The sequence below is a fragment of the Spermophilus citellus genome (assembly GCF_964194105.1).
Source record: "Spermophilus citellus genome assembly, chromosome: 1".
Classification (NCBI taxonomy): domain Eukaryota; kingdom Metazoa; phylum Chordata; class Mammalia; order Rodentia; family Sciuridae; genus Spermophilus; species Spermophilus citellus.
The window spans coordinates 122,671,504-122,694,938 of NC_138182.1; the positions used below are offsets into that span (position 1 = coordinate 122,671,504).

Here is a 23,435-nt window from a genome sequence, read left to right on the forward strand (position 1 = left end):
AGGACACAGGCGGGGAGAGCCAGGCCCAGGAGCCTCGGAGATGCTTGGACCACCATGTCCGCCCCGCAGTAAAAAGTTACAGGAATTTTAATAGAGGAATTTCATGGTCTGATTATTTTTGTTTTTTTAGTTCAATGTTTTCCCCCACATTTTTATTGGTGTGTTGTGATTATACATCATCCTGGGATCCGTGATCCGTGTTTGTACCGCACACAACATAATGATAGAATTTGGTCACTGTCATGTCCCAGTGTGGTGTAGGTTTTTTAAAGATCAGGCAGACTTTTGAGTGGAGAGGGGATGACAGGTGGGAGGTGAGTCAAGTAGCCCTCAAGGGCGGTTTGCAGTCACGTGGTGGGGGGAAGCCGTGCCTGGTGGTATGTTTTGGAGGTACGAACAATGACACTTGTTGACAGATCGCAGGGCACTCTCAGACCACCCCATATCCGTTCTCCCTTTCTTCCTTACCAACATAAGCCTCTATGACGTCAATTATGTAGCATTTATAATTTAAATATTGTTTGAAGTGACAGTGTGCCTAATTAAAAATAAGAAAAAAAATAAAAACTATTTCCTAGCTTCTCTTGCAACTAAGGGCAGCCTGGTGATCAAGTTTTGGCCAATGAAATTTAAGAGTGGCATGCTGGACAGAGATTCTGGAACACTCTTTAAAAAAGGAAGTGGAGCTGGGTGCAGTGGCGCACACCTGTGATCCCAGCGATTCGAGAGTACTTGGGAAGCTGAGGCAGGAGGATCACAAGTTTGAGGCCAGCTTCAGCAACTTAGCAAGGCCCTTACGACTTAATGAGACCCTGTCTCAAAAACAAAAAGTAAAAAGGCCCGGGGATGTAGCTCAGTGGTAAGTGCCCCCTGGGTTCAATCTCTAGTACCAAATAAATAAATAATAAATAAATAAATACATAAGAAGGGAAGTGGATCCAGCTGCCAAATGAATCCCCCATTTGCTCAGAGTCACACAGCACTTTACACAGGGCCCAGCTTAAAGTTAAGCGTGCAGAGGCTGCCGGGGGCCAGGGCCAAGCTTGGTGGTAGAGCACTTGCCTAGCTTGCGTGAGGCCCCAGGTTGGGTCCCAGCTTGACAGGTGTCATGAAGGGGAAAGGGGGTGGCCCAGGTTAGCTCACCCAGTAACTGCCCTACCTGGGGGGGAGCTTGGAGGCATGGAGTGCCGCCATGGACCCCTGCCCACTGAATTCCCTGTGTGTCACTTAGAAGGGTGGAGACAGCTGGGCATGCTCCTTGGGGTTGGCGTTTGGTCCTGAAGGGCTGATGTGGGGGAGAAGAGGGTTTGAAGGTTCTGGCTCAGTCAGTCTTAAGCACTTCCTGGGTCGCTGCTGGATCTGCCCAGCTCCAGGGCAGCTTGTGTAGTGACCAGCCCAGGGCTGCGGAGAGGTCGCTGGTGGGAAGGCCTTGCTTCTGAGCTGCTGCGGGGCACAGGCCACAGCACACGGCACACTGGCCTCCCGAATGCCAGCGCCAGGCAGACGGGAACTGCTGTTCCCAGGGGCTGGGACATTGTGCCTGGTGAATTCACCTGGTCATTGAAAGCCAGCAGAGAGGCGGTGCAGCTGGGCTCCCCGGCAAGGCCGACCCTCTGCTGCCTGACAGCTGCTCAGCTGGAGTCCATGCCAGCCTGGTGAGCCGAGGTGTCCCGTTTCCTTTGGCTTCTGGCCAGAAGAGGAAGCCAGTGGCAGCAGGCTGCTGTCAAGTCCCCCATTGAGCACCCTCCAGAGTGTCAGAGCTTTGGTCACCAGGTGCTGAGGAAGGAGGCCAGGTGCATGAGGACCTGCCTCCCTTAGGCAGCCAGCCCCCCTGTCCCAGCTCAGGCAGACCCCGCCCCCTCTGTTAAGGTATTCATTTGATTGTGGTGAGAAAACGTCCCATGAGATCTACCCCCTTAACAAAGGTTTAAGTGCACAGCTTTTAATACAGCTGCTGACTGGGGCATGTTGCTGTGGGCAGGTCTCTGGACATCCTTCATCTTGCTTAACAGAAACTTCACCCCTCCCACTCCCCCAGCCCTTGGCCATCCCGATGACACTCTTTGAGTCTATGAATTGGGTGATTTTAGATACCTCATGTGAATGCAGTCTGCAGGAATCGTCTCTGGGTGTCTGATTTACTTCACTGAACATAATGTCCTCGGGGTTCATCCATGTCAGCTCTTATTGCAGAATTTTATTCTTTTTAAGATAGCATAATATTTTGTGTAGATGTGTAGATGCCACATTTTCTTTATCCACTCGTCTGTCAGGGGACACGGAGGCTCTTCCCGCGTCTTGTTTTTTATGGATAGTGCTCAGGAAACGCTGGAGTGCAGATAGCTCTTTGGGATCCTGGTTTCAGTTCTTTTGGATAAATAGACGGCTGTGGGATCGCTGGATCCTGAGTTCTTGTTCTCATTTCTTAAGGACCCTCCACACTTTCTATAGCTGCTGTAGCACTGTGCCAGGGGTACCTGGGCTGTACTCCCTCACTGATGCAGACATCCCTGCAGGCGTAGTTAGCGGAGGTATCATCTCAAGGTGGTTTTGACGTGCATTTCCCTAGTGGCTGTGAGGCTGAGCATCTTTTCATAACCTCTCGGCCATTTGTATGTCTTCTTTGGCTGTAGAGGGCCCCTGGAGATTCCATATGAACTTAGGATGGAGTTTTCTATATGTACAAAAGATGCGGTTAGGATTTGATAGGGATGGTGCTGAATTCATAGATCACGTTGGGTCGTACTGACATCTTAACTGTACTGAGTCTTCTGATCCACGAACCTGGGTGTCTTTGTACTTGTTTGTGACATTGATTTCTTTCAGCAACATTTTGTAGTTTTCAAAACACAGGTCTTTCACCTCCCTGGTTGTTTATTCTTTCTTTGCATGTATTTAGGAAGGCTGCCTAGGTATTCTACATACTTTTTTTCTTTTTGATTCTATTGTAGATAGAAGTGTTTTCTTAATTCCTTTTTGTTTTATTAATTGAAAATGTGTGTAAACATCAGATGACTTGTGGGTGCTGATTTTATGTCCTGTAACTTTGCTAAATTTACTTATCCATTCTGTTTGCTTATGCAATCTTTAGGGTTTTCCACATAAAAGATGATGTTATCTGTAAACAGATTGTTTTACTCCTTTCTAATTTGGGTTCCTTTTATTTCTTTTTCTTCCTAATAGTTCTGGCTAGGACTTCTAGTTTTACACTAAAGAGAACTAGTGAAGAGGAGCACCATTGCCTTTCTCCTAATTGTAGAGAAAAAGCTTTCAGTCTTTCACTGTGTTTTGTCTTTGCAGTGTGAGGGGCTGAACCCAGGGCCTCGTGTGCGCTAGGCAAGTCCTCTACCACTGAGCGTCACCCGGCCCCTTTTTCTCTATGAGAAGATGTTCCTCACCTTGCTCTTGATCTTGAGGAAGGGTTCAGTCTTTCACCATTAAGTATGATGCTAGCTTTTGCCAAATGCTTTTCTGCATTGAGATGATGGTGTGTTTCCCCTTCACACTGTTGATGTGGTATACAACATCAATAGACATTTGTATGTTAAGCCATCCTTGCATTCCTGGTATAAATCCCACTGGGTCATGCTGAATGTGATTTGCTGGTATTTTGTTGGGTATTTTTAAAAATATTTTTTAGTTGTAAATGGACACAGTACCTTTACTTTATTTTTTATTTTATTTTTTAACAGCACATCAAAATTTCCTTTTATTGCAACCAAAATTTTTGAAAACCAGAAAATCTAATTATCTACTCTAATTATTACACTCTAATCAAACTATCCAATATTCTTTTTACATTTCTTCCAGTTCCTGAGTTTTATTTCAGATTTCAGGCTTTTAAAATCCACAGGAAGACTTGAGACCTATTGGTACTTCTTTGAGTCAAACAGAAAAGTAAAACTAAAGTATATTGAAATCACTTATGAACATTTTAACTGCTCAGATTCCTTATAAATTACTGGCACTAAGGTATGAAGGGATCCCCAACACCCAAAAAAAAATGGATACAAAAGAATAAAGACATCACAGAACTCATACATAAGCTATTCAGAATCATTGGTATGCAGTCTAAGCATAGAAAAGTGTGCCTAAAATTACCTTCATGAAGAACAAGTACAATTTACACCTATATTGACTCTGTGTCATACTCATACCCTATTCTAGCATTCTCAGAAGGATCCCATCCCTGCAGGTACATTTGAATGGTACCCTTCGTGATTCACTCTGAACTTCCTTAAGATTATTGTCTCTTTCTTGTTCTCCTTGAAGACTTAGGAGATATTTCCATCTTGCCACACAGTCTTTCTGTGCAGATAACAATGTCCGGACTCCTCGCCGCCTGTTGGGAAAGCCCCTTCTGACTTCCCGTAAGGCCCTCTTACTCCTGTCCAGTGGTTGAGGTGGACCTTCTGGCAGAGGGGACAGCGGGCATTTAGCACAAGGATTCAGAGTCAAGTCATGAAGTTGCTTTATTAGCATTTCTGAACTGACCAGATGAGAGTCCACTGAATTTTCTTCATTTTCAGACATTGGAAAAGACTCCTGGGTCAAGGTTGGGTTAAATTTTTGAAATGGGTCCATTGGGAGGTGAGCAGGACCCTCAAAAAAGTTGCTCCCACTGTTGCTTGGGAGGAAAAAAAAAACAAACCTGTAGCCCTGAGACTAAAACCTCAAACTTCAATAGCTGGTGAGATGAGTGGAGCCAATCTGAAAATTCAGGTCTGGTTTCCTTTTAAACCACAGATAAGTCCCTTTACTTTATTTATTTATTTTTACGTGGTGCTGAGGATCGAACCCACGTGCGAAGCAGGTGCTCTACCACTGAGCCCCAGTCCCAGCCCCAGCCCTGTTGAGTATTTTTGAATCCCTTGCAGTGCTCCACCCTCCCCCTGTCTGTTCTTCATGCCACCCTGCCTCTGCTCTTGCTGGGCTCTGCCTGCCCTGTCCTTGCCTTTCAAACACCCAGCCTGGATGTGCCTCTTCCAGGAAGCTGTTTGCCTTCTTTTTGCACAGGCCTCTGGGTAGCAGTCACTGTGTGCCTATACCACTCCTTTCCACATCCTCCTCTGCTGTGGTCTTGGGAAGAGGCCTGTCTGTTTCCTCCTGGGTCCCCAGCACCGGGTTTGTCACAGACTAGGAGCTCAGTGTTTATTGATCCAATACTACTTTGTGGGCTCTGCTTTGCCTAGCAGTGTGGGGCTTCTGAGGGACACTCAGTTGATACTTGTTGATGCATTAAAGTGACCACAGACCTCAGTTCTCCAGGCCCTGAGAAAGCCCTGAGCACCACAACAGTCGAACACGTTGATTGAATAAAGTGTGTCAGATACATAGAAGTAGAGCTTGCAGTCGTTTGAGTGCAAAAACTCCCATTCTGTTTATCAAGCATACAATTTAAGACCTTCCCCAAGGCATTGAGATTATTAGCTTATTTGCATATATTACTATCATTATTGTGGTCACCTCTCCATATAGTTGGGGGACTGGTTCAGGATCCCATGGGTGCCAAAGCCTACAGATGTTCAAGATCCTTACATAAAACTGCCCAGTGTTTGCATAGAACGTATGCATCTCTCCCGGGTGCTTTAAACCCTCTCTGGATTACCTGGACCACCTAATACAAGGCCAGCGAGCGCTGTGTGAGAAGTTGTTACACCGAGTTACTAATGAGGACAATAAAGAGCTCTTTGTGTGTTTAGTACAGGTGCATTTTTTTCCCTGAGATTTTTTTTCCTTTTTAATCTGAAATTGGTGGATTCATGGCAGCAGAATCCATAGACAAGAAAGGCCAACACTTTATTTATTCTATTGAGATTATTATTTTTACTAATGAAATCCCACGTGTTTCTGTGGAAACTTGATGAGTTAGTTTATAACACTAGTGCCTGCTGCCCTGGGACACCAAGTTGAAGGTCAAAGACCCACCTGCTGAAAGGAGCAAGGCATGAGAATCAAACCAAAGCTAAGGTCTGACTTCAGACTTTGCTCTGAGCTTCCCAGCAGCCAAGGCCAAAATAAGAAAAGGGAAGCAGGTTTTCAGAATGTGCCATCTTTCCTGGAAAGGCTGGGGCCGGGGGATGTTGAGTAAGGGTGTTGTGCAAGGGACAGTGTCACTGGAAGATGCAGGACCGCCTGGTTCTGCATCTTATACTGACTCTCCTCGATGCTGAGGGAGGGTTGACAGGTTGTAGTTCTGGGCAGGTGCGGGCCTGAGAGCCCGCTGTGGTTTAGAGATCCAGCAGGCACGGCCTCCATGCTGGGCTCCCCTGCTGGGAACTCACTCACCTGGAGGCAGAGATTAGTGCCGCTTTGCCAGTGAGGAAACCGAGACTCAGGGAGATGGACTTATTCAAGGTCACCCAGTCATTTAAGTGACACTGTGGGAGCTGAACCTGTCTGGTGCCATTTCCTTTTTGATGACTGAGTTAGAGGAGACGGCCACATAGCAAAATGGGTCTGTTGATTTTAAGCACCACCTTGTCCGACCCCCATCCAGGCTCCTCACCGGGTCTGGGTCAGGTCTGGGGATGGAGCTTCAAGACCTGCATGGATTCAATGGGCCCGCCCACAAGTGCTTGCTCCTGTTGGCATTTTTCTGGGTGAGAGGAGAGGGGACAGCTTTCATGGAGTTTCAAAAAGCAAAGCAGAAACAAACAGAAAAAAATAAAAGGGCCCGCCTGAGCGGCAGGAAGGAGCCACAGGACGGACCGCAGTGACGGAGCCCCAGTTGGGCCAGGCACCCAGAGAGCCCAGACGAGCTCCTGCTCCCGGGAGGGTCAGGACACCTCCGTCCCACCCTGCAGTCACTGGGCCATTGAGTGTCCCTGCGTGGTGGCGTGTGTCACTCTTTTCCACCGCTGCCTTTGTAGCTGCTGTTTTAAGTGGTTAGTTTCTTGTCCCTCTTTGTGCAGCTAAGAGTCCCTCGAAGGCATGACGTGCTGTGCCTGGCGAGGCGCGAGGCCACACCCAGGCACTCTGGTGGCCCCTGGGACGGAAGCCAGGCTGGCTAGGGGCGTGAGTGACTCAGGGAAGGAGGCGCCTGTCCCCGGGTGCACACGTTAGCAAGAGACCACACGTCTCTGGTGACTTCTGTTGAAGGGTGGCAGGTCACTGTCAGCTTAGAGAGAAGTCATGGGAAGCTGAGGTCAGCCCTGATGTTGAAGGCCAGGCAGGGCCAGCAGCCCGAGGCCCTCAGAGGACCTGCCGCCTCCCCGGTGGGCACCCTGCCTCTCTGGGTCCTGGCACGCAGTGCTCCCAGCATCCGGCACCCTGGCAGGGCCCGGCTGTCCCGCTACTCCTGAAACCCAGCACCTTGTCCCCTGGCCCCTGTTTGACCTCTTTGGTTTCTTGCGTCCCAGCGTGGCTTCTCCCACACACCCAGCGGCTGCAGTTGACCTCCTGCAACGAGGAGACAGGCTCAGGGGGACAAAGTGACTGACTGGCTCTGTCTCCGCTGAGTTGAGCTGTAGGCACTGGGAGTCGGAGGCCAGGTGGGGATCCTCGGAGTCGGAGGCCAGGGGGGGACCCTGGGAGTCGGAGGCCAGGAGGGGACTCTTGGAGGCTTGGGGTCCTGGCACTATGCCCATGGAAGGAAGAGGAGAGGGTATTTCTGCACTTAGGAGCCCAAGTGCCCAGGAGACTGAAGATGAGTGTGCACCAGGAGGGAGGGCCCTGGGCTGCTGCCCACGTTTAGTGACAGGAAGCCCCTGAAAGGCCAGCCATACCCTGGAGCCCAGCCCCCACCAGACCCCGTGGCCACCCCTGCTCCTCTTTGGGGACACCTGGAGTCCTGGCCACTCCTTCCTCCTCTGTGGAGGCCCCCACTAGCCCCTGTGGCCACTCCTCCTTCCCTGGCTGGAGGGCTGGCCTGAGTCCAGTTGGGTCATGCTGAGGGCTGCTTTCCTGTTTAGAGAGTGGACCTCCTTGACCTACCGGGCAGGCTCTGCCTCCGCTGAGCTGAGTTGCAGGCACTGGGAGTCGGAGGCCAGGGGGGACTCTCGGAGTCGGAGGCCAGGGGGGATTCTGGGAGTCGGAGGCCAGGGGGGATTCTGGGAGTTGGAGGCCAAGGGGGGACCCTGGGAGTCGGAGGCCAGGAGGGGACTCTGGGAGGCTGGGGGTCCTGGCGCTCTGCAGGAAGGAAGAGGAGAGGACATCTCTTCACTTAGGAGCCCAAGTGCCCAGGAGACTGAAGATGAGTGTGGACTGGGAGGGCAGCTGCCCATGGCCTGTGTCACTGGGATTGTCCTTCCTTGTCCCCTGCACTAGGCTGGGAGCCTTTCCCTGCTTGGGTGGGTGACGGGAAGGAATGAGTGGCCTGGGGCTGGAGCCTGCGTTCTCTCCAGGGCCTGGCACTGAACCGTCCATGTGGCCGTGGTCAGGCCTGTCCCTTCCAGGTCTTGGTTTCTCCGTCTGAGCTGAGCCCCGAGGCCCTGATGCTCTGGTTTTCTGGGTTGGCGAGAGCTGGGCTCCGGGGGTTGGACAGGGCAAGAGACAGTTGCTGGCCCTGGGAGGACGAAGCTGATCCAGTGAGGGCCGGGCAGGCATCCCCGAGGCCCTTGACTGGGAACCTGGGAGAGGGACAGGCGGGCTCCGGGCTGGCGGGACAGGTCTGGCTGCGAAACCCGTGTCTGCAGCTTTGCGTTCCTGTGGGGACTTCACTTTGTTTTTTCTGGACACTGGAGCTCCCAGGCCCCTCTCAGGCTGCAGCCTCCTGGGAGGGCCGGGGGGGAGGCTGGGGTGGGTCAGCTCCCCCAGGGCTGGCCCGGGCTCCCCTGGGGGGCAGGATGCCCTAAACCCTGCTCACCGTTGTCCTGTCCTGTGCTCTCTGCAGATCATGATCGAGTTCTGCCCTGGGGGAGCGGTGGACGCCATCATGCTGGGTAAGTTGTCCTGGGCCGGGCAGGCCACTGTCAGGGACGGGAGGATTCACCAAGTCCTGGTGAGACCCCTGCCTGGTTCTCCTCAGACCAAGCACCTCTCTGTGCCATCCCCTGTGGGGACAAGTTGGGGCTTCTTGGAGAGAATTGTGGGCATCTATTGGAAGACTAGCCCTTCCCCTTCAAAACCCGTGTGTCCTCAAACTGGTCCCTCACCCTCTCAGCTCTCTTGGCTGTGAGCGGGGTGTGGTGCCTCCCTCTCCCACCACACAACACTCTCGGGAGTGAGAATGAGGCAACTTAAGGGGTTCCTTGAAAGTGGGAGGTCACTGTCTGAGTCCATGTTCTGCTGCTATAACAGAATGCCTGAGACGGGATAATTTATCAAGAACAGAGGTTTATTTGACTCAGGGTTCCAGAGGCTGGAAGTCCAAGAGCTTGGCACAACATCTGGCAAGGGCCGTTTTGTGTGTCATCGTGGTGGAAGGTGGAGGGCAAGAAGGCCTGTGTGAGAGAGAGCAAGAGAGGAGCCATGCTGAGCCCTTATCAGGAATCCCCTTCTGTGATGACCACACCACGCCATGACAGTGCCATTAGTCCACATGAGAGCGGCACCGTCCAGAGCCCACCTCCCCACACAGTTGCCCTGGGGACCCCATTTCCAGTGCACAGACTTTGGAGGACACACTCAATCCATCGTGTCCACCCATTTGTAAATGCTTATCGGGTCTCGAGGCCCTGGGCCAGCTTGAGCAAATTGGTCATCACCATTACTCTGTGTCCAATCCATAACAAAAATACCCAAGGCTGGTACTTTATAAAGAAAAGAGGTTTCTCAAGCTCACAGTTTTGGCCTCTGGTGAGGAACCTCTGGTGGATGGTGTCACAGTGGGGGGAGCAGATGTGGAAGACACCAGGTGGTGATCCAGGAAGCCACAGAGGTCAGGGGACAGCCTTACTCTTTTCATGACAGCTTGCTCTTGCAAGAACTCACCCTTTGAGACCAGGTTCACTCCTGCTGAAGGTGGAGCCCCACTTCCTGGTCGCCTCCCACAAGGCCCCACCTTTGGGTTCCATCCCCTCAACGTGACACACAGGGACCAGACCTGCAGCGCGTGGACCTAGGAGGACACCCTGGGGGACACCGTGCTGGGCGTGGTCACGGCAGCCATGCTGTGCAGCTGCTTCACGGGGGTGGTCCTCCTTTAGTCCCCGTGGGAGATCGGAGAGAGCATCTCTGGTTTGGCACCGAGAGGTGTGACCTGGGTCTGGGAGACCCTCACCCCCGACCGCTGCTCTCCCCACCTCCAGGGCAGGGAGCCAGCAGTGGCCAGGGTTGGTCCCCAGGAGGGAGAGTGGCAGGGTTCTGGAGTGACTCGGGAAGAGAAGCCCTTGCTGAGAGAGACCAGGGTCCCCCAGAGACCCCAGGTCCCTCCGAGGTCACCCCATGGATCTGGAACCTCCCACGGGCCCCGCCTCTTGAGGTTCCCCACCTCGCACTAGCACCCAGCCTCCCACCTGTCCAGAAGCTCCTGGGCGGCAGACATCAGAGGGAAGAGGACACAGGGCAGTGTTACGTGGCCACTGGGTGTGCCCCACTCAGGGTCACTGGGTTCAGGGGTGGAATCCAACAGAATAAAACAATAGTTTATGTGAGTGAGACTTGCTGGGTGATAAGGAGCCAAAATTATCCACACGGGTTTAGAGGGGGAAAGGGTAGGGGTTTGGGAGGAGTTTATTAGAACAAATAACTGGAAAGTTCAAAGAGGCCAGCTTCAGGCACAGCTTGCTCTAGGAGTTTTTAAAGGTTGACAGGGGACTTGGCCTCCTTCTCCAACCCTCCGCTCCATTCTGATGCCGGTTTCGCTCTTGGTGACGAGGTGGTCACAGGAGCTCAGCCATCATATCTGAATTCTAAGCAGCAGGATGGAGAAGAGAGGGTAGGACAGTCTCCCCCGCCCACCTGTGCCCTGACTCTCTTGAAAGAGACCTTCTGGAGGCCCCATGTCACACTCCAATGGCAACTCATTGATATGACAGTGACACAGAGCTGGAGGGAGGCTGGGGAGGTGGGTTTGAAGCAGATGCTGAATGTTCTGCTACCAAGATAGAAGGGAGGGGGAAGCACTCTCCGCCGTCCCCTGGTGAAGTCTGTGTGAGGCTGGCGATGGTGGAGGCATGGAGGCCAGCGGGGGCCACGGGAAGGCCACGTACGTCCCGCCTCGGCCAGGGTGGCTCTTGTCGGTGGCAGCAGCTGGAGTAAGATGGCCCCGACCTCCTGCAGGTGATTGTGGGAGCAGAGACCTCCTATGTTGGGGCCTAGCTGTGAACTGCCCCCCACTGGGCGTTTCCTGCCCTTGGTCCCCCGCTCCACCTGAGCCCTGTAGAGCTGGACCCCGGGCTCGGGGCTGGCCGAGGTCCACTCAGGCTCCCGTTCTCCTAGCTGAGGGCACGGGAGTGGCCTTCTGTGGGATGTGGAGAATGCTCAGGTGGCCGGTCCCCATGTGGCTGACACACCTTGCCAACCCTGAAACGTGAGCTGGGAACCCTGCTCAGGGGAGGCTGGGGTCAGGGGCCCAGGCCCCTCTGCAGAGCTGCAGTCTCGTGGTTTTAATGAGCGGGAGGCACTCACGTACTGCTGTGTAATCAGGGCTCTTCTTGAGATTTATTGGACTCAAAAGTCCATGTCTTGTTTGAGTCCAGTTTTATGAGGTTCTAGAAAACGTCCTTGTATGGTAGGAGTCCAGTTTAAGAGGCTCCAGACCAAGGCACAATGACAGGGACAACAAGGCAGGGGCCACTTAGGGCCTGGGAGTGGAGGAAAGGTTGGTTCAGAGGAGGCGGGGAGGCCGGGGGGCAGGAAGTCATCCACAGGCAGATTGTGACGGGGTTTGTGATACACCGTGTGTCAGACTCACAGAGCTATGCACCCCCATAAAGCAAAGGTACCCTACGCAGCTCGCACCTGAATGAGCCCATCCCGCCCACCCCGTGGGTTGTATTGAAGACTAGGTGGAAGGAGGCACGGATCCTTAATCTCATACCTGTTGTATTTTAAGGGCTTAAAAAATGGTGGCACAAAAAAAAAAAAAAAGATTGTGGCAAAGCTGGTCATCCCAGCAACTCCGGAGGCTGAGGCAGGAGGATCCCAAGTTCAAGGCCAGCCTCAGCAACTTTACAAGTACCTCAGGAACTTAGTGAGACCCTGTCTCGAACTAAAATAAATAAAAAGGGCTGGGGATAGACTTGGTAGTAAGGAGCCCCTGGGTTCAATTCCCAGTATCAAAAAAAAAAAAAAAAAGAATGGTGCTGGTTGGCCAGGGTTGTCCTGGTCAGCAGCGTCACGGCCTATTATTCCCTGTGTGCTTGGTCAGTAAGTCCAGCACCGGCAAGGCACACCTCTGCTCTTTTTAAAATAGCTGCTGTGAGCCTTCCAGCCTGGGCTCGGCTCAGAGCCAGCAGAGCACGGCCACCTGCGTACTGTGCCTGAGCCCCTGGTGCCCACCACCATCCTGTTTGATGGGCCAGGCGACAGGATGCGAGGCCAGCTGACCTGCCAGAAGCCGCACAGCTGACCAGAGGTGGTGCCTGGGGTCCACCAGGTCCACCTGGGCTCTGGATCGGGCCTGGCAGGGTCACAGAGGTGAAGCCAAGGGCACAGCTCGCGGGCACAGAGAGGGCCTGCCCAGAGCCCTGCTGTGCTCCTGCTCCTGAGCAGTGCCCTGGCTGTGGGGCCACTCCTGGGGACCCGGCAGGAGAGCTGAGCTCTGTGCACTCCTGGCCACCCGGAGGCACCAGCAGGGCAGTGTCGGCCAGGGAGGCTGCAGAGCAGGGTCCTGGAGCCCCCAGCGGCCCTCAGCACGGGGTCTTAGCTGGGCCACTCACGACGGTCGGGGGTCCCCGAGTTTTCTGCCTCCCCCCCCCACCTCCACTCAGTCCCACTCTGTCACCCTCCTCCCTCGTCCATCAAGTCCAGCGTCCTTCCTGGTCTCTGCCTCTGCCAGCTGCCTCCTGGGCCTCCGTGAGGACCTCAGCTGAGCCCGTGCCAGCTCTTCACTGCTCTGGAGGGAATCCTTTTCCTTTTCCCTGTTTGTTTTTGTGCCACCAGGGTTTGGACCAGGCCTCCCATGGCCAGGCAGACTCTGGGCCCCCGAGCTTCACCCCCAGCCTTTTTCATTTCTTATTTTGAGACAGAGTCTAAGTTGCTGAGGGTCTTGCTAAGTTGCCCAGGCTGGCCTTCAACTTGCCATCCTCCGGCCTCAGCCTTCCAAGTTGCTGGGATCACGGTGCCACCGCGCCCAGCCTCTGGGGGATTGGTAAATGTGCAGAAGTCAGATTGCGTGTCTGCCCTGCTCAGAGCCTAGCATGGGTCCCCCGCTGTATTGTGGATCTCATGCAGCCTCCGAGGCGTGGGCCACAAGCTCCTGCCAGATCAGGCTCTGGCCTCCACCTGCTTCCTGTCCACCCTCCCCTCTGCTGGACCAGGGCCTTTGCACGGGCTGCTCTTCTTTCTGGGAGTACTCTTCTCACTCCCCACCTGCTGGGCCCGTTCATCCTTTGAACCTCAGAGGGTCCCTGCTATCTCCAAGCAGAGATGTCTGTAGTGTGTGTGTGTGTGTGTGTGTGTGTGTGTGTGTGCATGCATGCGTGCCTGACAGAGTGCGTGTGAGTGTGTCCCCAAGAGTCCACGGGTGGAAACCCAGTCCCCAGACAGCGTTGATGGCACTGGAGCTGGGGCCCCGGGGAGGTGACAAGGACGCAGAGTGGCTCTGGTAGAGGAGGAGGAGGAGACCTGGCGCAAGCACCTCGCCCTCTCGCCACCTGGTGCCCCAACATAGTGAAGCAGCAGGAGCCCCAACAGATGCCAGCTCCCAGCCCCCCGCCCACTTCTCGGCCTCCTGAACCTTGACCCCAGACAGACAGACGTCTGTTGTCCATCAGCTACCTGGTCCTGGTGCCTGTCATAAACAGAAGGGGCCTAGGTGGCCGTGTCCTCCGGCCCAGGCTAGTTGCACGAGGCACCTCAACTCTGAAGCCAGACTCTGCTTGATCCTCGGATCCGTGTCTGCCCACCTGTGGGGCCCTCTGAGCCCTGCTCGCCTCCCCTGTATATGGGCACAATGATCGTGCTGCCCATGGGATGGTTGTTGAGCACAGGATGGTCGACAGGTCGGTGCCAGGGGGAGCCGGGCCTCAGCGAGGGCACCGTGGTGTGGGTGGCCCTGCTGGTTCTGGTGCCTGGTGTGTGGCAAGGCTCGTGGAGTTGACCAACCGTCTCCTCTGTCCCCAGAGCTGGAACGTGGCCTCACGGAGCCCCAGATCCAGGTGGTCTGCCGCCAGATGCTGGAGGCCCTCAGCTTCCTGCACAGCAAGAGGATCATCCACCGCGACCTGAAGGCGGGCAACGTCCTGATGACCCTCGAGGGAGACATCCGGCTGGGTAAGGGCGGCCGGGTGAGGGTTGGGGTGCCCAGGGCAGGAGAGGCCGAGTGGCCGTGCCTACCTGGGCATCCTGGCTGCAGCTGCCTGCCTGGTCGGGCCTTTGCCATGGGAGGAAGCTTGGGCTTGGGATCCCCATGGCCTCTGGGATCCGGACTGGCTGTCCCTGCCCAGCCCTGGACCACAGGTTTCGTACTGTCCCCGTCTGCTCATTCTAACCCAGTGGTTCTCAGCTGGGGTGATCTTGCCCCTGGGGATGCTGGGCAGTGTCTGGAGGTAACTTGGGGGTGCTGCTCGCATCCAGTGGGCAGAGGCCAGGGGTGCTGCTGGACAGCCTCTGGAGCACAGGACAAGCCTATGCCCGCAGTGCCAAGTGGAGACGGGTCCCGCCTGTGCCCGCAGTGCCAAGGTGGCACACTCTGGGCAACACTCTGCCCCTTGGGTCTCTAGAAGGCCCGTAGCTCCACCTGGTCGTGTGGCTCAGAGAGCCAAGACAAAAGATCAGCATAGGTACGACTGTTTTCCAGAATATTCTTGGCCTTCCGTTGGTTGCCCCCATGACTGTCCCTGCCGCCCTCCTCCTGGAGAAGTGGACTTTGAACTCTTCTGCCCTTTCCTTTTGCATTGCGTCTGAAATGCTACTTAAGGTGGAAAAAGTCACAAATTTTATCATTTGCTTATCATACAAAGTCCACATAGTACGTGAGGGTCTAAAAGAAAGTGCTAGGAACGTCCACTGAATTCTTGTTGGCCCCGGTCATCATTCCAGACGCCTGCGCATGTCCAGAGGGTGGAAGGGTGCGGGGTGGGCATTGGAGGGAGCTGGTCCTTCCTTCTTTGTGTGCTGGACCTCAGCCAGGGCCACGTTCCACGGTGTCTCTGAGGTAAGTAGGTCCCCGTGCCTCTGCCCGCTCAACCCCTTGCTCCAGCACAGACCAAGGCTGCCCTTCCCCGAGAGGTTACACGGGGTCTTTAAGGACACTTTAACTCTGTCCATAAGGAACTACGCCACCACGGAGCCCCCTGGACGAGAGTCGCAGGGGCAGTAATGAGGTGGCACACCAGCCATCCCCTGTGTGCTGGCTGTGAGGGTCCAGAGAGGGCAGGGACCTTCCCTGGTGGCAGAGCTGGCAGGGACAGAGCCAGGGCTGGCCAGGGTTGCTAGCGAGGGGCAGGTGCCGGGGCGGGGAGTGCCAGGGGAGGAGGTCGAACCCCGCCTGGCTGGGTTTGGGGGCTCAGAGAAGCTGTGTTTGGGGAGGAGGCTGAGCAGGGAAAGATGGCCATAGGTTTGGCAGGTCAACAAGACGGAGCGGGTGGCCCTGTGGGCAGGAGGAGTGGAGAGGGGAAGCAGGGGGTTGCGGGAGCGTAACACAAACACAACTCCACACAAAGCCCGTGCTGGGTGTCGGGACCGACCAGGCTCTCTGTGTATCATCTCATTTAATCAGCAGTGATGACACCGAGGCCCAGTGAAAACAGGTGCCCTGGATTCTCCCATGAGGGAGAAGTGGCAGGGTGTGGGCTTGGGCACTGCAAGCTGCCAGAGGACCCCTCGTGCCAGGGTTGATGGGGCGTGGCCAGGGAGGGGCTGGACTGAGGACAGTGGGGTGGACAGAGTCAGGTATCCTGGCAAATTCAAGAGGCACAGTTAGCCCGGCCTTCCAGAGCGTATCCAGAGGAGGAGGCAGAACAGGGAAGACCCGGGTTCAGCCAGGTGCAGGGGCTGGCCGGAGCAGGGAGCCCAAGGAGGGGTGCAGGGGCCCAGGAAGCTGTGCCGCTGCCCACTGTGTCCTGCCCCATCCCCACCCTGGACACCCTGAACCTGGACGGCGCTGGCACCTGAGCAGGCTCCAGGATCCCACTGCGACCAGGGGAGCTGGGCCGAGGCACCTTGGTGGGTCTCAGCCTGGCATGACAGCTGGGACAGCCAGGAAGCCAGTAAGGGGGAAAGGACATTCCAGGGAGAGTCCAGTGTGTATCACTGTGAGTACTGGGCCCTGGGCGTGGTGGGGACGCCTGCCGAGGCCTGGGACATCCTCCCCGCACAGCCTGCGGTGGCAGAGGGGGTGGCCTGGGAGACTGGGTGTCCTCTGCTGGCCTCTCCCCACCTTCCTGGGACAGTCTCTGGCCTCTGGAGCCCCCACCACTACCCTGTGCCCTGTGTCTTTATGAACTCAAGTACATGTGAGGGACGGTCAGCAGCTCCGTCCCCAGCAGGGCCTGGGACTCTCTGCAGAGTTGGTGAGCTGCGGAGCTGGACTCAGACGAGCCCTGCTCAGGCGCTAGCTCTGCCACTCTGCTGTGTGGTCTGTGGAAACATGCTCAGCCTCTCTGGCCTGTAGCATGGGCACGGCAGCAGAGCCCCCACCCAGGGTGTGACGGTGGGGTGAAGCTGGAGTCCCTCACTGGAGGCTGGCCCTCAGGCTCACCCTCTGCTGCTGGGCACTCCGTGTCTTCCTCTGCTGGGGTTTCAGGCTTCCTCCCAGATGCCTGTGGCCATTGCCAGGCGTAGCCAGGCTCAGTGCTGGGCTGGCTGGAGGGATCCTTCCTGCAGGGAGAGGCCGGGGAGGGCTGACGACCCCAGGCACGTCTCGGGCAGAGTAGTGGGCGAGGACCCGGAAGACCAAAGATCTGTCTTCTTGTCCTGGAACTGCCGTTTGGCATTGGGTAACCCTGGACAAGTCTCCTAGCCTTTCCGAGCCTCGGCTTCCTTAAACTCTGAGTGCCGTGATGGTCACTGGCTCGCGGACTTGGCATGAGGGCTTGGTGGGCCCGCACATCCAGCAGGCCCAGCGCGTCCTAGATGCCCAGTGCGTGAGGTTCCCTCCTGGGCCTAGGAGCAGCTCCAAGCCTCTGCTGTCAGCCGGTGGCCCCCATCTCCAGACACCTTTATTCTTTGCTCACGAGCTCCTTCTGCAGATGGGAGGTCTTTTAGCGGGTCTTTTAGGCTGCAGCTAAAGCTCCAAGGGCCATGCCTGAGCCCGGAGCCAGTGGGTACTCAGCAGTGAAGAGTCGCTCCAGCGTGAGCTTGGCTTTGCAGGCTTTGTGCTTACCTCAGAGTCTCTGACGTGCAGTGGGCCAGTTGGAGCCGGTCACCTTCACCTAGGCCAGCGTCCCCAGTCCTGCTGCCGTGGGCTGGGTCCTGGTTCTCCCTCTGTATAGAGAGCTGGGGGGGCGGGCATGTTCCAAGACCCCCATGGATACCTGGAGTCTGGTCAGCACCAAACTCTAGTACTCTGTGTACCCTCTACATAAGGGTGATTTATAAATTAGACATAGTAAGAAATTAACCACAATAATAAAATAGGAGTTACAACAATATGCTGTGATCTGGGCGCAGGGGCACATGCCTGTAGTCTCAGTGACTCACAAGCCTGAGGCAGGAGGACCGCAAGTTCAAGGCCAGCCTCAGCAATTTAGTAAGGACCGAAGAAATTTAGTGAGACCCTGTCTCTAAATTAAAAACAATAAAATAGGCTGGAATGTGGGTCTGAAGTTAAGCTGCCATGGGTTCAGTCCCCAGTGCCGAAAAGAAAACCCAAACCAGCAAGCATGCTGTGTAAGGCTATGTGGTGTGGACTTTCTCTCTGCAATGAGTTGAGGCAGAATAATCTCTTCATTGGCTTGTGAGCAGCCACATGAGGAGCACCATGAGAAGGAAACTGCAGCTAAGGGGACCGCGAAGCCACCACACACCACACCAGCATTCCATGTGTGCAAACCCATTTGATCCTCAGAGGTCACTGATAACGTTTTACAGAGTGGGTATTTGGGACCTAGAGAGATCAATTCACTTGGTCAATGTCACACAGCCAGCATGAGGAACAGCTAGGGTCCACACCAAGGCATCGGACCCCAGAGCTGCTTAGCCACCGCCTCTTGTGGTGGCAAATGGTAAAAGCCACCTCCTATGGCTGCAGGCAGACAGGGGAATGGGGCACACTGGGTTCCCTATTGGCAAGAGGACGGAACCCAGATATGGTGGGCTCCCTGGAGAGCTGGGAATAGGAACCAGGCTCCATCAAGGCTCTTCGGCTGCCTTTCCATACACATCTTTGGGCTCTCAGACCAACCCCTGTCCTGGAAGCTGGGTCTTTTTTTTTTCTTTCTCAATGTTATTTTATTTTATTTTTTTTTACTTTTAGAAATCTATTTGATTATAAATGCATTATCACAAAATACCAATTAAAACAAAAAAATACACCCATATGTAATCTACAGGTGACTCTAAAGACACAGGTGGACTGAGAACAAAAGGCTGTACGATTGCTACATAAAGGGGCTGGAGTTGTGGCTCAGCGGTAGAGCGCTCACCTCGCACGTGTGAGGCCCTGGGTTTGATACTCACCACCATATAAAGATAAATAAATGAATAAATAAATAAAGGTGTTGTGTCCACCTACAATTAAATATATATACATATATATATACACACACACACAAAAATAAATAATTGTCCACCTACAATTATATATATAAAATAAAAATAAATGTATCAGCAAAAGAAAGCTGGGGGGCTGGGGAATACAGCTCAGTTGGTAGAGTTCTTCCCTCGAATGCACAAGGCCCTGAGTTCAATCCCCAGCACCACACACACTCACTCACACACACTCACATACACAAAGCTGGGGTGGCAAATCATGGTATGCAAATCAGGTTTCAGGTATTTTTAAATTTAGAGACCGTGTCCCATTTTAAAGCAAAAAGGTATATGAGATAAAATATATTTTATGTTAACAAAACTTTGAAAAGAGGAAAAGGATAATAATACATAAAGATAAAAGGGAGCTTTCCTTAGGACACTGAAACCAGAGGAGATTCACTTGAAACTCATACCATACTTCCAAAATATAAAAAGATAAGATGGTGAGAATTCAATAAAGAAATAAAAAGCAACACTTTAATACTGAGACAGCAATTCCCATTTACTGTAAAGAAAAATAAACTCATAACAAAATGGTAACCTCCAAACAGATGACTTTAAAAAACATTTTAAACCAATTAGACTTATACACTCAAGCTCTGAATAGCAAAGGGAATATTATACTGGATAGACCAACTTGTAGGGAATAAAACAAAGGTTACTAGATATGAAAATATTAAAGTTATTTTGTAAACATCATAGAATCTAATTAGAAACCAAAAGTGGAAGGGAAGTTCAAAAATCCATAAATATGTGCAAATTGATTGAACACTTTTGAACATGGTCTTTTTCAAGAATTGAAAGATAAAAGGAAAAGGTGTTTTGATTATTTTTTTTGTTGGTTGTTGTTGTTTCAATTTGATTGATTTCAGCTCTGATTTTGATTATTTCCTGTCTTTTACTGCTTTTGGTTTGTTCTTTTTCTAGGGCTTTCAGATGTAATGTTAGGTTATTTCTATCCTTTTAATGAACAAGCTCAATTCAATCAACTTTCCTCTTAGCACTGCCTTCACAGGGTCTTGGAGAGTTTTCTATGTTTTATCGGTGTTCTCATTTACCTCTAAGTATTTTTTTATTTCATCTCGGATTTCTTCTGTTATCCATTAGTCATTCAGTAGCATACTATTTAGTCTCTAGGTGTTAGAGTAGCTTCTACTTTTTATTTAACATTGATTTCTAATTTTATTCCATTATGATCTGATAGATTGCAAGGTATTATCTCTACTTTTTTGTTTTTTCTAAGAGTTGCTTTGTGGCCTAAGATATGGTCTATTTTACAGAAGGATCTGTGTGCTGCTGAGAAGAAAGTGTATTCAGTCATGGATGGATGAAATATTCTATATTTATCAAGTCTAAAAGATTAATTGTATTTTTTAGTTCTATAGTTTCTTTAGTTTTTGTTTGCAGGATCTATCTAATAGTGTGAGAGGTGTGTTAAAGTCACCCAGTATTATTGTATTGTAGTCTGTTTAATTCTTGAAATTGAGAATGGTTTGTTTGATGTACTTAGATGCTCCATTGTTTGGGTCATAAATATTTACAATTGTTAGGTCTTGTTGATGTGTGATTCCTTTAGTATGAAATGTCCTTCTTTGTCCCTTGTGATTAACTTTGGCTTGAAGTCAGCTTTATCTGATATGAGGGTAGAAAGCCCTGCTTGTTTACAAGATCCATGTGAATGATAAAATTTCCCCCATCTTTTTATCTTCAGTCTGTTTAAGTCTTTGCCTATAAGGTGAGTCTCTTGGAGATAGCATATTGTTGGGTCTTATTTTTTAATCCAATCAGCAAGTCTATATCTTTTGTTTGATGAGTTTAGGCCATTTACATTCAACATTATTATTGAGAAATGATTTTTATTCCCTGTCATTTTAATTTATTTCTGGCTTTTAATTCGAATTAGTTTTTCCTTTGATTGACTATTCTCCTAGTGTAGTTCCTTCCTTTGCTAGTTTTCACTTTTATTTTTAATTTCTTCTTCATGAAATACCTTATTGAGCATGTTCTGTAGTGCAGGCTTTCTAGTTTTAAACTTTTGTTTATCACGGAAGGTTTTTATTTCAAGATCATCTGAAGCTTTATTTTGCTGGGTTTACTAGCGTTGCCTAGCATCCATTTTTGTTCAGGGCTTGGTATATATTATTCCAAGACCTCCTAACTTTGAGGGTCTAGATTGAGAAATCAGCTGAGATCCGGATTGGTTTGCCTCTAAATGTGACCTGTCATTTTTCTCTGGAAGCCCTTGAAATTCTAACCTTATTCTGTACATTAGGCAATTTCATAATAATGTGCCTTGGTGTGAGTCAGTTGTAATTTTGGATATTTAGGATTCTGTAAGCCTCCTATATTTGATTTTCCATTTTGTTCTTTAGGTTTGGGAAATTTTCTGTTCTTGTTTCACTGAAAAGATTGTACATTCCTTTAGTTTGTATCTCTAAGCCTTCATCTATCCAAATAAATCTTAAATTTGGTCTTTTCAGGTTACCCCATATTTCTTGGAAGTTCTGTTCATGGTCTTTTAATGTCTTTTCTCCATGGTCAACATTCTTCATTGCCTGAAACTCTGGCTTCCAAGTGGTCTAGTCTGTTGGTGATCCTTTCCATTGAATTTTTAATTTGGTTCATTAAATCCTTCATTTCAAGGATTTCTGTGAGTCTCTCTTTATCGAAGTACTATTTCTTTATTGAAGTGTTGTTTCTCTTCCTGTGATTTCTCTCTGATGTCACTCCTTACATCATCCTTTACTTCGTCGTTCAGTTTAATTTTATACATTCTAAGCTCCTTTTCTGATGTTTCTTCCACTGTGGTGTTGATGGATTCTGTTATCGAAGTATCTTGGTTTGTTTGGGGTGATTTGTTCCCTTGCTTTTTCATGTTGTCTGTGTGTCTGTCCACCTAACAGTATGGATCTGAGGCAGTAGAGTTTCTACCCTGTGGACTTACAGTGTCCCTGAAGATTTCTGATACCTCACTGTTTAGGGGGAGACAAATAATAACCACCACCATGCAAACAATATACAGCATTAAATCAGATAGTTCCTACTATGATGTCAACAATGTTAATTGTCACTGTAAACAAACAGAAATGATATAATCAGTTATTTCCCACAATAAAAACAGTAAGTTTGCAAGTGGGCTTACAATTTTGAATGGTAGCAGGGAAAGAGCAGAGGTGATGCAAGATGTGATAGTTATGAGGGAGGAGGGGAGAAGATAGGAGTAAAAACATTAAGGAGGAATGAAAGAACAGTAAAGATTGTTAGCAGAAAAAAAGAGAGAATCAAGGGAAACAGATAAATGAAAGGAAAAAATATAAATAAAATAAAAATTTTAAAAATCAAAAATTAATACAAAGCAAAACTGAAATATACTAATCAAACATCCTACTCCCTCCAAAACTTGATCCATGAAAAATAACTGGTTTCAAAAATGCTAGAAATGAGAAAAAATGTGAATATGTATAAATTTTCACGAACCATTAAGGTCACAATTAAACAGAGAAAAGAAAAAGGGAGGGAAAAGATCTTGATGAAAAGTTGAAGAATTGTTTCCTTTGGGGTTCAAGATTCCCAGCCTCCTTTCTTGGCAGTGGTAGGTGGGGTCCTCTGGAGTGTGAAGCTTGCCCCTCCCTCAGGGCGGGGTTGCTGGAGTGACAGAGGAAATCCCATAGGTAGAACTCCTGGAAGCGGGGCTTAGGCCTAGGTAGGCTCCAGGCTCTTCCCTGAATGCCAGCTGGTCTGGAAATTTCAAATCAGGCACCTCCAGGACCCAGCAATTGCCCATCCATGTTGGAAGACTGCACCCCAGGATCTCTCATGGGTTCCCCCCATGAGGTGGAGAAACCAATTAGTCCACCAGGTCACCTGAGGACCTCCTCTTGGGTTCAGTCTCCAAACTCAGTCTCTCCCAACCTGCCCTTTTGAATCCTGGCCAGGTGTATCTCTCTCCCAGCAAGGTCCTGCAAGCAGTCAGATTGGGAGTGGATGGGTAGAGCCTGGTGGGTTTCTGTGACCAGTTGTCCCCAGTGTAAACCTCTCTCCACGTTTGATTTTCTCCTGGTCACTTAGGCACACTCGATGTCATGCAGCCTGGGTTTGCCAGGCCTGTATTTGGGGCCGGACTCAGGTTTGCCAGGACTGGGCTCTCTCAGCTGCCAGCCCCTGCACTGCGGGCAAAATGGTTCCTTCCTCTGTCCTCTGCGCAGCACGGGGAGAGATGCGGGTTCTTTTGCACAAGGTGATTGTGCAGTGCACCTTTGAGTTTAGTCGGGCAGTGCCTGTGATCTGTGAACTCCCCCTACCCAGACACGCCTCAGGCCTCCAAAAAACACGGGTTCCTTTAATTCTCCTATCCTTCCCTGCCTGTGCCCGTGGAGGGACTGCTCTGGCTGGTGGCTTTGGCCGGGGCAGCTGTGTTGCTGGGGATTTCTTCCTTATTTTATAAGATGAACCTCCTGAGTCTTTGATCTGCTTGAGAGTCCAGTATTAAATTCCAGTAAAGACTGCCCCCCACCACACTTTTTTCTCTCTCGCATCTTCTTACTGAGAAGCTGCCCACCCGCTCTCTTGGTTTCACAGCATGGAGCAGCCAGCAAAGCAACCTCCTCTATTCCACCGTCTTGAAACCCCCTCAACTCTGATCTCCTGGAATCTTCTGGCAAGACCTAGCTTTATATTTCCCAGCATCCTCACCG

At 51.4% G+C, this 23,435-nt stretch overlaps 1 protein-coding gene across 1 annotated transcript in view; it reads left to right on the plus strand.

Moving 5' to 3' along the window:
- STK10 (serine/threonine kinase 10) overlaps positions 1–23,435 on the plus strand; it is a 107,937-nt gene that overhangs the window by 34,128 nt on the left and 50,374 nt on the right. The window contains exons 3-4 of the mRNA XM_081280088.1: positions 8,834–8,882; positions 14,170–14,319. Coding sequence (XP_081136214.1) covers positions 8,834–8,882; positions 14,170–14,319 — 199 coding nt within the window. The remainder of the gene's footprint in view (positions 1–8,833; positions 8,883–14,169; positions 14,320–23,435) is intronic.